This window comes from Strongylocentrotus purpuratus, unplaced genomic scaffold, assembly GCF_000002235.5.
Source record: "Strongylocentrotus purpuratus isolate Spur 01 unplaced genomic scaffold, Spur_5.0 spur5_scaffold_14, whole genome shotgun sequence".
Lineage (NCBI taxonomy): Eukaryota > Metazoa > Echinodermata > Echinoidea > Camarodonta > Strongylocentrotidae > Strongylocentrotus > Strongylocentrotus purpuratus.
Window position 1 is genome coordinate 7,615,357 of NW_022145599.1, and position 15,857 is coordinate 7,631,213.

Below are 15,857 nucleotides of genomic sequence, written 5' to 3' on the forward strand. Positions count from 1 at the left end.
TCTGTTTTAAGTAAAATCAGGACTGGCGAGACACGAATTATCTACTACATTTTTGTCTTAAATTGTTGGTCTTTAAGTAGTATTTCGAGGCGGGTCCAAACCCACCCACGAACGGAGGCGATATTCATTATCATGTTTGAGCATATCTTGAGATTTTATTATGAATTTACAACATCAAAAATTATGTTTGATATAGCTGCTACCCGACTTTATGATTGTATTTTACCTGTCCATGAAATATATCGCCAATATAATTTTTGCTGAACTTATGAGACTTTAAAGATCAAATTGATTTTTTACTTTCAATGGCTTCCATCATTGATGAAAAATTGCAAAGGGGTCAAATAAATGACAGACAGTAAGTAACCTTGCCCTCTTCAGTTGCACGGTAGGCACGAATTTATGCAGCGTAGAATCTGTTACAAAATGATTTGGCGCACTATAATTATACATTCTGTATTAGTAGGCCTGGGGTGTAGGCTACCGGGGGGGGGGGGGGGGGCTTGAAAATTTGGGAGCCCGGAAGCCCTCCCCCCCCCCCCCCCCCCCCCCCGCCGCGGAGCTACGCCTTGGTTGTACTTGTCAGAGAAGCGCTGTAGTATTAAGCGCTATACAAAATAATGTGACTATTATTATCATTCATATCTTATAATGCCGGGTAACAACCAAAAGCCTATCATCTTTTCAACAAGATATCCCCGGATGCCCCAAACACCCTCGGCCAGTCTCCCTTGATAGCGGCACATGTAGCTCATGCCTTTTCCCACTTTTTGAATAACGAGCACAGTGCCATCGCGGAAAAAAGGGATGCTATCTCAAGAAGATAGCTACATTACCGCCATCTGCGCTAGTAAATCTCAGTTTTCTGTACATAATCTACTAGAAGTAATTTAGATTTCATAGCGCTTATATCACAGAGTAAACAGTAAACAACTAACGTGCATTACAACGTACGCGCGCCCGCATACGTGCGAGCTGGAAAAACACGAACAGCTGGCCTGCCTGATAATGGTTGAGGTATTATAAACACACTCTAAATATTATCTCATTTAGAGTAAACATTGGATATGGACCTTCGATCAGTTTTCAGTAATCATTCTACAGAAGGTTACTCAGTCGGCCATGTGTCTGGTAAGTGTTATGACTGTCTGTATAATTCATGCTTTATCCGTCAAACCACCTTACGCCGTTTGTAATCACATGAAAATATGCACCGGCGAAATACGGGTAAGCGGCCTGCGGTGGCGTTAACGAGTGGTATGGCGGCGGTGACGGTGTGCGTGTGGTGACGGCGTTAGTGTGATGTCGGTCTTTAAAAATGTATTGACTGAGTATGAAAATTGACTAGGTTCATAAGGTCGATTCATGTAATATCTTTAATAAGTCAGTCTGTTGTTTATGTGATGTGCAAGTGCAGAGTAGGTCTATGAATTCAATGCATGTTGTACAATATCTTGAAATACAATTACAAAGCTGCAAGAGGAAGTTGTGTGACTAGTATGAGTATGATATGAATATGAACATGGAATGATGGACACAGATGAATCATGATTATTGACAATAGTCAATACATGTAAACATATCTCAGAAAGATGTGAAATTGATCTAGATCTACTTGAGGTGAGTATTCGAAAATTGAATCAACTGTCTTTATGGGCTTCAAGTTCAACCTCCATTCAATTTAGTCTATGCACTTACAATTGCAGAACTGTTGAGACATTTTGTCAAGATGTATGGTTTGGACGGGGGTGTGCCGCTCAAGCCTTGAAACCACTACCCATTATTAGGAGATATTTTTCCCTAAAAGGACACATTTTCACATTTTTGGGTGTTTTCTTAGTGTGGCAAACACACGATATGTTGGCAAATTTTGAAAAAATTGACCCATTTTTAATGGATTTCTGTTAAAAGTGGGACCCATGTTTAGGGAATTTTTTGTGAAAAAGTGATCCATTAGAGCAGCACACCCCTGTATGTCCTAATATGTGAGTATACCCCCCGGGGGGGGGGGGGGGGGGGGGGAGGGGGGGGGGGTGCCACCACAACCTAGCTGGGAGTCAGTACCAGGCTCCAGCAACACTGATAATGATACCATATTTAATTGTATATTCGAGTCCTTTGTTGAAGTGACTATAATTTATAATTTGGGATAGGTAGTCCATGGCATGGGCATGGTCGATCATACTTTGAATTTTATATTTTATATCAAAGTGCTTTTTATTCAGTAACAATTAACAAATAGGGTTGTTACTTTGTTTGGTTGTAATTAGTATATTGTTATATTGATTATATCATCAAACATCGTCTTTTCTCCAATAAACTTGACCTATCATTCAAGTGTAAAAATAAAGACCATAAAATATAAATTTTGGTCTGAAATGCTTTTCTTGCTTTTTGCTACACATTTTAACATATTTTTCATGAAAGGTCTATTTTGTTTCAAGAATTAAGTGATACTCACACTAAAGTAATTAGACTAATGTACATGTATCATACCTTTGATTATGGGCATGAACAGAAAGACAAGACAGATCTTTTAGAATTGAAAATGTGATGCACAATATTTTTTTATTTTTGTATTAACTAATGATTACAAAATTTGACCCTTGATTTAAAAAAAAGGTTAAAATCACCTTTTTTTAAATTTCAAGTACATGTACACATTGCCAACTGTAAGAGAAGAAGAAAGTAGAACAAAAGACATACCTAATGTTTGTAATAGAGATGAATAATTAACAAATTTCATAATTATGGAAATGTTGTATTCTGTCGTGTCAAGTTATTCAACTTTAAATTAAAGATCAGAAATTCATTTAACTTTTGTTCATGTCTTCAACATAAAAACAATGGAAAATTAAATTGCTCTCATCTCATATACACTGTACACGAAAACATATTTACAATAGTTTGGGGGGGGGGGGGTGGGTAATGATTACAGAGATTGGCCTAACTACCAGTAGTAGAAATAGCATGCCATTAGGACAAGAATCATTCAGTTGATGGGGCAAAATCCTAGATTTTAACATAATTGGCCCATGATATTCAAACAAATTTGAAGGGGTAGAATATGAAATATTCAAAAAAATTGGTGATTTTTTTTCTTCAGGGAGAGTTGCTGTTGCCAGATTAATATACCTGGTATGTTATAAAATCTAGATCGTGCAGATTGCACTGTTTTATTTTGATTACCTACAATCTGATAAACACAACTCTGATCAGGAGTTTTAAAACTTTATAAATATAGCTTTGAATTCAGTATATCAGAAATGTTGTTTAAAGAAATGTTCTAGTGAGCTTTTATCAGCAGTTTTGATTAACTTGGCTACTAACGTATTTTGGTTGCCAAGGACCAGTGAGTTTGTAACAGACAGAAACAAACAAGAGACCCTGCAAACAATCTCAAAATCTAGAAAATTAAAGAAGTCACATTCCTGTTTCTTCTATTTACTGTATGTATGATATAATCATCATCATCATCATCATCCTTTATTAAAGTCAGCATTTTTTCTCTTGTGAGGGGTAAAGTGACTTTAAAGGTATTACAAAGTTTTGGTATGGGGTCATGAATTTGGTTCAAATTAACAATTTCGGAAGCATATGCGTTCCTACAATATTCATTGATCGTTGTCGCGGTTGAAATCGAGTCTAAAGTTATGAAATTATAAATAATAAACTCTTTATGTTGTATAGCTCCCTCTCAAGGTCAAATATTAATTTAGCTATGAAACAATGTTTCTTGACTAAAATCGACCAATTAGCTATTCCCGTTTGGAAATTATATATCACAACTACATATTCTGAGATTTTCATGGTTGCAGCTACCATTGTCCGGCCATAGGCGCTATTTGAAATTTATCAACATTTACTGGGAGCACCGGTAAATTTTTATATTCAATTTTTCTCAAAAACAGAAGTGTTTTAGGGGCTAATTTTTGTTGTGCTTATGAAACATCCACAGGGGCATCCAAATATAACAAAATTGTAAAGATTCACTATCCACCCAATTTTCAAAATTTCCCAAAACTTTGTATTACCTTTAACGCAATGATGATAATCCCTCCCTCCATCTTTTCTTGTTTCGATCATAATTAGACCAACCTTCTTTCTTCGCCATATCTTTCCTTGAAATCTTTTGTCTCCCTTTTCCTCTTGAATGTACAGTATGGCATAAACTTCCAGATCCCACGCTCGTTTCACAGATTCATCATCTTTCCTTCTCAACCCATGACCCATCAATCTCAATCCACTTCTCTTTACCACTTCTACCACAGTTTCTTCCAGACCCAACCTTTCAATGAGCTCCCTAGAGTTCTTTCTATCAAACAGTTCCACACCACACTTTTCCATATCATGTATCTTTCTGTTCTTGTCAATATACCCTCTTCTAAGTACTGTCTTCACATTCCATTTCCAAGGTTTACATCTTACATTTCAGATATATATATATATATATATGGGATGTTGATTTTGTGTATGTGAAAGTCTGAAAAGGATCCTTTTTGTTGAGAAGTAAAAATTATAGTTAGTTTTTGTATTGCATTTAGAGGTACAGTCAAACCTGCTTTAGTGACCACCTGTCTTCAAAGACCACTTGTCTATTAAGGCTACATTTGTTGTTTCCCTTGAAAATGGTTTCTCATTGAATCATGTACTAAAGGAACCTGTCTACAAAGACCACCTGTCTACAAAGGCTACTTTTTGTGTTTCCCTTGGGTGGTCGCCATAGACTGGTTTGACTGTACTGCTTTATTCATGCATCACAGAAATTTTGTTTGTGGTACACTTGACCTTTATTATTTGAGCCAAAAATTTGTAAGGGAATGTATATAATCCATGCATTCCGAAGGATTGTGTGTTGATATATATGGCGGGTCAAATCTGTCAAAATTTAAAAGGATTTGAGTGATTTCTTTTCCACAATTTGTGTACTTATCCCTCTCCCAAATACAGATACTCAAACAACCAGAATTGCACACTCCATTACAATTAATTAATTACAAACATTCTGTAATATATATGCCTCAGTTGTACACACCGACATGCACATGTACATGTACATGTAGTTGTGTTTTGAAGATTTTCATTCAGATTTAGGGTTATTCCATTGCACATAGACAATTTTTTTAGGCGTTGAGTCCCATGCAGGTTGAAGTTTATAATGCAGATAATTGTAGGCAAATTTACATGAGCAATTATATACAGACTGCATCTACAATGTAGCTTGTACAGTTAATAGAGTAATTTTGAAAGACATGTTGAAGGGTGCTTGTTTTATGCACTTGTTTAAAAAAAAAATACACTGTACAATACATGTATGTGTGCATGATGCTAACATTCTACATACTTTGCTGATTCGTACAGTATGAGCAAGGATAATATTGTTGTACTGTGAATCAAATTCTAGACCAACCTTCCAAACTCTCATTTTATCTAGCACAATACAAAATAAAGGGGTGGTAATCCTTAAAAGCCATGGAATCAATTCTTTGAATTTAGGGGGATAAGCTTGGTTTTTCAATTGCTTTCAGACTTTTGTGTGTATTGTGTGCAGAGCTCTTCAGGAATCTAGTTTGTATTCAGAGTAGATCTTATCAGTAAACAAGTGTGAGTAGTATGTGTATTGGAACTAAGGATATTTTCTCCATATGTGTTATTTACATGAAGCTTTATAGTTGAAACAGTTAGCTGCATTTATGTACATTAATCTATTCATATTAAAAAAAATGCTTTTGGCAGTCATGTTCTGATCATAATGTTTGGGGGTTTTCAATGACTTCTCAGCCATAGTGTATTTAGGACTGACATAAAATCAATCTAAAGCTGGCTAAGGAAATGAGGAAGAAAACAAAAAACCAAGTAAACCATTCTTTGTTTCCGTCTTAAAGTGTATCAATCACCAACACAATATCTTCAATGTGTACATGTATGTTATTAGTAGTTTGTATGTGGTAATAGTGGCCATAATACTCTATTCAAATTTTGAGCTTCAAATTTTACTTCTGAATTTTTTTTTGCAAGTTTAAATAATACACTTGCAATTAATACTGCTTTCAAACTGGCTTCTATCGGAGTCACACCGATGAAAATACTGATTGAATTTCCCTTATGTAAACAAAGGTGAAACCGCCGTTTTCTCCCTGTCGCTTTCTAACTGCCGGTGAAATTTACTCGCTGTGGCGAGCCCTTGCCGGAAGTGAAGAATCATTGCATAATAAAGCCTGCGCTCCATCTAGCTAGCATGTACACTGTATGCATGTTCAACCATAAGTCAACAAATACAGCTGGTTAGGATAAAGCGCGCGTATCCTGCGACCTTTGACCATTTTAATCGCCTTTTTCTCCCGAACGCTTTCATACTGGCCGTTTCATAATTCATCGGTGTCACACCGATAGAATGAGAATTTCTCCTGCTCTTGAGAAGGAGAATTTAATCGCCTATTTCTCTTCTTTTCATCGGCTGTTTACTCACCTTTTTCTCCTTATTTTAATCTGCACATCATTGATAGTGTTCATCTTCTTCTCAAGTCACTACACAAGTCTGATTCAGTTGAGGATGCAGAATCTGTGAAGTGTCAAAGCATACATGTACATGTACATCACATGTACATGTAGGCTACTACTTTTCTTTGTTATTTTCCTATCTTTTCATGACTAATATGTACATGTACAGTACATGTAAATAAATAATGGTACAGTGTGTATCTCCATGAACCTTATTCTATTCCTGTTTAAATGTCATAAAAGTATGCTATGTACATTTATTTTATTTTGATATTATTATACATGTACTTCAGGGACAACTTGAGTAAAGAATGAAATAATGGTAGTTAATTCGAAATAATGGTAGTTAATTCATGCAGACGCCTGTTAGCCACATTTGCCTAATCTCAGTTGATTCAATGCATCCTTTGACTACAGTTGTAGCTCACATTAGATTGCTTAAATTTGAATATTTTACTTAATAAAAACTGTACAGGCATGTACTGTACATATCATGTCTGTAGTACATGTATGTTTTGATTTAGTCAAGATTGAAGATACAAAATGAAGCATATTGTGAAGAACAAAAATCTATTATTCACAAAAATATAAAAAACAAATGTCAGAAAATTCTTAAAAGATTATACATTGTTGTCCAAAAGTGTACCGCTCTCTCCTTTCTAAAAAATTATGACATCACCCAGTTTCCATGGAAGCCAGTCTAGTTGCTACCAGCTATAAGTAGGAGTAATTTATCCCGCACAGATGGAGAAAGGTTTTGAGGGATGCTAGGTGATAGAGGAGTTGCATGTATGATACACTTGGTAATGCACTATGGATCGAGCGTAGGCAGCTTCATCTTGTATGTACCCTTTGGGAAGCTATTAAGTGAGGGGAGAAAGGGAGAGAGAGAGCGTTAGTGACGCAGTACTGACGTACATTCAAGTCGCCTGCATGCTAATGCCATGTGATTTTTTCTGTTTTGAGAGGAATGATGTACGACACGAGTCAAGGATTTTTTTTTACTGACGATGGGTTACTACTGTACATGGATAAATTTCCCTGTATACATGTACATATTCTGGACTACCGGTAATCAATTTGGTTTGGACAAATTAAGATATTGAAATATTTTTTTTTTAAACAAAAAATAATTGGATTGGGTCTAAGTGTGCAAAAAGCATGACTGTAATGTCTTTTTCCTCCTCCTAAACTCTAACATCTAGATGTTTTAATTTCAGATAAGCTTGATATTTCTTGCTTACATCTGTACATGTACCCACAAGTATATCTGTACATTGTACATTTAACAGGTTTTTTCTTCCAATTATTCTTACTGAAGTAATCATAGTAATGTTCCTTGTATTCTGTTGCATTACTGTTATATATTACAGCATGCTGATTACCGGTACATTATAATAGGTTGATAAAGGTCATGTCATGTTGAAGAAATATATTTAATCTACTCTACTCCATGTAAATGTAGAATACTGAACAAATTATACTCTTGTCTAGAATACCTTTAATGTATAAATGTTTGTTCTGTTACTCAGAAACACTATCAAATCCAATTACATGGGGAAAAATTCCTTATCAAGTTATCAGCACTCTTATCCATCTTTAAATATGAACAGCAGAAAAACATACAGTGGTGAGACAGTGTTTTATTCTTGAGTTAATCCTACAATGTACATGTACGTACCCTGTAACTAAATATTTTGAACCAAGATATACATGTACATGCTTGCACATTATATGTAGAGTATGTACATGTATTGAGTAGCATTTAGCAAACTTAGCTAAAGTTTATCCACATTTATATCAATCATGCTTGTGTTGCTTTTGGATAGTAGTCGATACATGATGTACAGTATACAGAAGTACTGTAGGAGGTCGACTTGGAATAATTCATTTTTGAAAAGTTACACCTGTATAATTAATTATGTGCTAGAGGGAGGAGAATGGAGGAAAAGAGAGAGAGAGAGAGAGAGAGAGAGAGAGAGAGGGGGGGGGGGGGGGGGAGAGACAGACATACAGAGAGAGAGAGAGAGAGAGAGAGAGAAAGGGAGGGAGGGAGAGACAGACATACAGAGAGAGAGAGAGAGGGGGAGGGGGTGGAGAAAGAACAACATAATTTGAGAATGTGACAAAAGTGGTTGAGAGGGTGTTTTGAAGAGCTTTATAAATACATGTACATATTTGTTAGCCCAATCGTACATCTTTCTGTAGGTGTACTTTACACATGTAGGATAATCATAAAAGTGTGATCCATACATGTACCTAAATATTTAGTGGGAGGACTCATACATGTAGGAAAATGGATTGGAGGGGATGGGGATGGGGGGGGGGGGGGGCTCTATTAGTGATGCATAGCCTGCCCCCCCCCCCCCCCCCCCTCAGTACAAAGTATGCTGTATTCACGCAATAAAAGGACTGTATTTGATTTAGTTTCTTTCCGGCATTCAGCCATGAATAATAAAATCAGTGAAAGAGAACAAAATTCAGACACGCATACTTACACAATGTATCTAGGTCATTCAGATTTTACCTCTCCATTTTTCAATGGGAAATCCTGTGTGTGGTTACAATTGACGAATTCTGTTGAAAATGAGATAATGTGTAACATTAGGTATGTCTTCATCAACTCGAGATTGCCAAATAGCCCGCTATTTCTGATTTGGGACATAAGCCTGAAGTTACAAATCACGTTTTCATCAGCTCAAGATATTTTGCTCATTATTCACGCATAGTGCCAGTCTTGGGGCTGGTGAAGACGCACCGGACAAATAGCAGGATATTTTAGCCCAAGATATCTTGACAAAATATCCCACTAATTGCAACTGCGGCTGATGAAGACGCAAATTGGCTGGATAAATTGCGGTCGGGATAGTTAAAAAAGCGGGTTATTTGGCAATCTCGAGCTGATGAGGACAGGCCTATTGGGAAGTTGTAGAACCCAAAGTTTGAAGACACTGAAAGCGGGGAAGACTTTGTGGGATCGGCAACATACATGTAGTTGTGCAAGGGTGCATGGTATTGTGTAAACAAGCTTAATATGTTATAGAATGCAGATGTAACGGCCTGGCAATAACACAAATGCTTGAATTGGTTTAAAGGTAAAATACATGTACATGTACACTGTACTCTTGAATTTCATATATATTCAAATTGAAAAAGAATGGGCTCAAAATGATTATGACTGTTAATCATGCAGTATCTTGATTTTTTGGAATAGCAGATTTTAAACAAATCACATAATTTGAAGGGAAATTTACATGTAATTTGAAATGCCATTAAGGTGAATCATAAGTCACTTTTGCACAAACATGTACATGTACCGGTACATGTATGGGACCTTTTCTTATGCTCATGTTTGGCTGAACTATCTCAGAGTAAATTACATGTACATGTATGTTTCCTTTCTTTTTACACTTGTTCCTCAGTAGTTTTATATAATGTACCAAGATTGTATGGCAGGGAAATATACATGTATTTGTAATTGTTACAAACATTCACTGTAAATTTATTTTTATTGTCTATCAGTAGCAAAACTCAAAATTCCTTTAAGTACATATATTGTACTTGCCGACAGAATCCACTGAAGCAAAAATAATGGAATGTAATCCAGTTTCTTACAAATGGTTGTTTCGCTTTTTATTTTCCTTTTCTGTTCTTATTTCTGTGATTGTTCAAACAAAGTCTTTTGTTTGGAAACATATTTTTTTTTAAATATTGAAAAGGTTGAGGTTTCATTGTTGGAAGGTGGTAAGTGTGGGAGTAATATGGGATTGGCAATATGAAGTACCCTTGTGAAAGAGTGCATGGACGTAAAGACAAAACCACAATAGTGGGCAAAAGGGAATCAGAGAATGTGAAAAGTTTGTGGGAGGTTTTTCTTCTTCTTCTGAAGGCTAGTTAACTCGGTTGGTTGTTAAATTCCGTTTCTGTGCGTTTTGGGGCTTTTGATTTCATCCACAATATTGGCGAGGAATGCCTTGATAATGGAAACTGTGCAGTGGGTAATGATGCTCGCATATTGTCGTCCCTACCAGTTTGAAGGTAATGCAATTTTAATACTTTTTTTTTAAATTTCACTTGACTTATCAAGTAAATTTCTATACTTTCATGAAGGTTTCAACTGTACATTGTACTGTTCAAAGAGAGTACATGAAGTATTATTTATTAGTAAAAAAAATATATTTATACGCCAAAAGCAGCATTTAGTTTCTGCATTTTGTATACTGGCTGTCCTACTCTGTGCTAATAAATACATGTAGCCCTACATTGTGCATTAACTCTATGAATACAAACATTAAAGATAAACTCCAGTACTGGTAAAAAAAAAAAAATTAATTCTCACAGAATCAAACGAAACTTACACTGAATGTTCAAGATTACAAATAAATGACATGTGCCAAACAATTTTGGAAGAAAATGTATACTGGCTGAGTAATGAGCATAGAAAGACGAGGAAATCAAGGTAGTACTAGCCCCGACACCATGTGTGTTGTCCCATATATAGCTTTCTATGTGAGTGCTTGTTACTTTACCAAGACTCGGTCAAATTTATTATGATTTTGATGACTCCAAAACCTTGCAGTGCACACCAATACTTACATGCTACATGATCAACTGTTTCTGATCCTTTCCACACCTTTTCTTTCACAATGCAATCGCATTACCAGTACTAAAGTTTATCTTTAACAAGACTTCTTTTTTATTTGAGAGGGTAGGGGGGACATACTCGGTAGCATCACATTTCAGTGTGGATGTTAGAACATTCTTCAATGAAGCTTACAAAAATGTACAGATTATGCTGCAACTGCAGACCGATATACATGTACCGAGACTTGCTGGTACATGCATATACATGTATTTCTAACGGAAACACGTATTTGACCTCATTATATTCAATTACGAGTGTAAAACATCTATCATTGGGTGTAGAAGACAATTTGTTCAATAGAAAGTTGCATTGAAGAGTGTATAAGGATTTGTATATTTGAGACTTAACATTAAAGGTCGGGTGACGTCCAAAATAAGTTGATTCCTGTTGATATGCAGGGCTGCATACAACTCATACTTTGTTGGTCAAACATCTAAATATATTTCATAGATTTTTAAATGTTTTTTTAAATAATTTTCTCAGACCTGCTAAGCTGCACCGTTAAAAAAAAGATCCAGATCTCATTCAGCTTGTGACATCTGTCAATTATTAGAGAGCTAGCAAGAGCCAGTGGTATGTAACTTCCCCCAACTCATGCTCACAAAAGAATCACATTCTTTCATACAGTACCTCCACATTACCTTTCTTTTCCTGGTGATGCTACAGCACGTCTGACATAGCAAATCCTATGTTGGTATTGTATGGTATTAGGGACTTTTAGATTTGCCGAACGACAACGTGGCTTGTTACGATCGACGTCCTTTTAATGCACTGCCTTGAATGGACGTCACACGTATCAGTCCACGCAAATCTAAAAGTCCCTATTGTAAACGGGTGGTCAGCTCTGGTGAAGCTACATATCACTGTCTCTTGTTAGCTCATCACTAGGAATCAACTTATATTTGGATGTCACCGACCTTTAAGAAATGATTTGTATCTCTAATAAGTCTTGTTCAGCCGATGGCAATTTTGGTCGGGGTAAAGGTTGTGTTAAGAGCTAGTCGGGGTAAATATGGTGAGGTCGGTGTAACGGTCGGAGTAATGACCGTCTGAACTATGGTTGTGTTAGCTACGCCTACCTTTACCCCGACCGATTCATTCCTGGATTTAACTGTGTGGATGATCTCACTTGGCTCTCAGAAGTATCTGTGACCTTTCACGAGGGTTGTTTGTTTGTACAATCGAAAAGGAAAATTAGAATTCGCACAGTTTAGATCCAGAAGGTGGGTTGAGGTGATCCAGAAGGTGGGTTGAGGTTGACTAGTGCGGGCGCTACCGCTTCCGGAAGTTACGCTGGTCGGTGGGAGGTTGTGTTAACTTAATCATGGCAAGTTGGTCCGAGTAAGAGGGTGTGGACAACTAATGGTGTAAAAGTTAATTACTGCTGCATGGATTAACTTACACCGACTAGCAAGCCCCCCCCCCCCTGTCTGAACATGGCTATTGACCAGTTTACTAACATGTATTCAAATTTTATGCAAACTTTGTAAACAAAGGTTGTTCTTGACAATCTGATAGCATGCCCAAGGCTACCCCCCACGTACAATAAATAATGTTGCAGACTGTATTCCATGCATTCATGAATACTGGTACATTGTCGGCTAGGTCCCCAGGAAAGAAACATCCATAAATTTGAATATATAAGTAAAGCGTTCTTTTCGTCCTGATTTTCTGACAAATCACCGCCATAAGATCTGTGTGTATGTGGTAATTCATTCAGAACACAGTGTACCATGGTAAACATCACCCACATTCCAATACTTTCAGAAAATGGCATTCTGAATATTGACAATGGAAAGCAAAAGGTATGGAATGCCAGGTGCAATAGACATACATGTGTACATCTGTATGCAAGATATTTCTCTCATTAACATCCTTATATTAACGTTGAACATCAAGGTATTGTCAACCAGGGACCTGTTTCACAAAGCCTTTTTTTAATGACAAATGACAAAAATCAGTGACAAATATGCTGATACCCAATCAACCAAGCAAATATTTCAGTAGCTTATAAAAAAAACTGTCATTTGTCACGGATGACAAGTTTTGTGAAACTGGTCCCAGAATACAATAGGTGCAGTGGTCAGGTTTTACATACCTGTATACAGGGTATGTGAAACAGTGCATGATGCTCTTGTGGGATGCTTGCATACATGATCAATGTACTGTTTAGCACAGGATCTAGCTTTATATCAGTGATACCAGCTAGACCAGTAGTGTTCTGTAGCAATGACTCCAGGTGTAGCAGTAGAGAAGAAAAAGAGATGTGCTTCTGACGAAGGAGGAGGAGGAGGGGGAGGATGCTGGAAACGAGGTATTCTCAGAGAAAATCTCAGATTTTAACTGTTTTCCTATTTTGGTAGTTATTACAGGCACACATAGCTGCATTACTATCCTGGCTGTGTATTAAAAGCTGTGCTATTGATTCTCAATATTTCAAACACCACTGTACAAAAATCAACTGATTTCACTATCAGTCTATACTGTCAAACTTGCCGATCAGCCACATCGGCATGATTGTGTGCATTTGTGTATTATAAGTACATGTTTATTGACTATTCATGGTGAAAATGCTGCCTATTAACATGTACAGTAGTTCATTGCTAGAGGTCAATAGGCATTAGCATTGACTCCCTATGCTTTGCTGGAGTGATTACAGGTTGTTTAAAAATTATTGATATTGTTGAGCTAATTCATAATAGTTGTATCGTGTTTTCCTGCATGGGCAGTGGTGTGTGAAATTTATTGAAATCTGTGATTTTCAGTGGAGCCAAATATGTCGCAGAAACAATTACCAGCACGCCTGTAAGTCTGTCTTTTATCCACATATATATTGAAAATGTCTGCATATATATGGATATGTATGCTCCATGTAGCAGCGTAATATAAACATCTGCTTATAAACTTGTACAATATATGTATTATTGTATATACATTGTACATGTGCATCTAAGAATAGTGGAGAATAATTGCTGGATCCCGTGTTAAAGAATGGTTAATCAATGGTGGGGACTTCATTTTACCTACCAATATGTCAAAGGGATTGACTTTATATAAAGGATTAATTGCGAACAGTAAATTGGAAGAGAATTCTTCATGGACTAGCAATGATCGTTATGTGCGTCGTGTTAAGCGTAAGTGCCGTTGGTTTAAACTATCATACAGGTATTTATCATGTTCATTTTCTTTGTATGTTCATGTATTTTTGTGAAGGATACTTCTATTTATCTACCGGTATGCACAATATTAACCAGAATTGTTCTTTTTATTTCCTTGTTTTTCTTTTTCTTCCTTTACCCTTTATAAATCATGTCTGTACTGTCATTCCTGAATCTCTTCAACTTGAACTACTTACCTCTGACCCTCTATGTCTCTTACTGTCTCTCTGTATACCTTTCTCTCTCTCTTTGTCTCTTCCCCTCCCCTCTCTCTTCTCTCTTTCCCTCCCACTCTCTCGCTTTTCTTTCTGTCTCTCTATCTCTTTCTCTCTCTCTTTGTCTCTTCCCCTCCCCTCTCTCTTCTCTCTTTCCCTCCCACTCTCTCGCTTCTCTTTCTGTCTCTCTATCTCTTTCTCTTTGTCTTTGTCTCTTCCCCTCACCCTCTCTCTTCTCTCTTTCCCTCCCACTCTCTCGCCTCTCTTTCTGTCTCTCTCTATCTCTTTCTCTCTCCTCTTTCCCTCCCCCTCTCTCGCTTCTCTTTCCCTCCCCCTCTCTTTCCCTCCCCCTCTCTCGCCTCTCTTTCTGTCTTTCTGTCTCTGTCTTTCTCTTTCTCTGTCTTTCTCTTTCTCTTTGTCTCTTCCCCTCCCCCTCTCTTTCCCTCCCGATCTCTCACCTCTCTTTCTGTCTCTCTCTATCTCTTTCTCTTTGTCTCTTCCCCTCCCCCTCTCTCTTCTCCCTTTCCCTCACCCTCTCTCCCTCTCTCTCTCTCTCCCCTCTCCCTCTCTCTCTCTCTTCCTCCCTCTCTCCCCCTCTCTCCCCCTCTCTCTCTCTCTCTCTCTCTCCCTCCCTCTCTCTCTGCTACTGTTCACCATACAGCTGAGACCCTATCAGAAGATGAGGATGAGATGTGTAGCAAGCTGAGCAAACACAGGAGGGGTTCAGGGGGGTACACCCCTGCCCCTGGCGGCCCTTTCTCAGCCCTCATACCCAGCATGTGGCCACAGGATATTCTTGCCAAATTAGCACAGGTAAGTGCATTCTCACAGTTAATCATCCTCCAGCTGTGAAACATGAATGCTGAAATTTTTATTTAAAAAATATTTGTGTTTGATAAAAGGTAAAGACCAGTATTGGAAACGCCCCAATTTCAAAAAATGAAATGGAAGCTCTTATTACCAATTATGTGAAAGAATATGTTTTGACTAATACATGATAACGATTTTGCCGGGAAACTGCCTACTAATTGATATACATGTATTTGGTAAATTAGTTTATAAATCTATTGGCACGTGAGAGATAAACACACGTGTCACGCACGTGTGCGTAGTCCCATATACATCATTCTGTGTACAGTGCTTGTAACTTTACCAAGACTGGGCCAAATTTCTTATCATTTTGATGATTCCAGAACCTTGCAGTACACACCAATACTTATATGCTAGATGATCAACCTTTTCTGATCGATTCCACAGCGTTTCTTTCACAATGCAATAGCATGACCATAACTGGTCTTTACCTTTAAAATCAAAGGCATACTGTACATGCAGCAGTTT

The 15,857-nt window shown here is 37.3% G+C and overlaps 1 protein-coding gene across 9 annotated transcripts in view; it reads left to right on the forward strand.

Annotated features, from left to right (window-relative positions):
- Nucleotides 1-967: 967 nt before the first annotated feature.
- Nucleotides 968-15,857, forward strand: part of LOC105439020 (small G protein signaling modulator 3 homolog) — a 69,557-nt gene continuing 54,667 nt past the window's right edge. For 3 of the 9 annotated variants that reach the window (XM_030984096.1, XM_030984097.1, XM_030984091.1), the window contains exons 1-2: nucleotides 13,297-13,460; nucleotides 15,181-15,332. In XM_030984096.1, the coding sequence (XP_030839956.1) occupies nucleotides 13,376-13,460; nucleotides 15,181-15,332 (237 nt within the window). In that variant the 5' untranslated portion in view covers nucleotides 13,297-13,375. Of the gene's footprint in view, nucleotides 1,132-13,296; nucleotides 13,461-15,180; nucleotides 15,333-15,857 lie in introns of those variants that run through there. The other 6 variants (XM_030984094.1, XM_030984098.1, XM_030984093.1 and 3 more) reach the window with 5 other exon arrangements.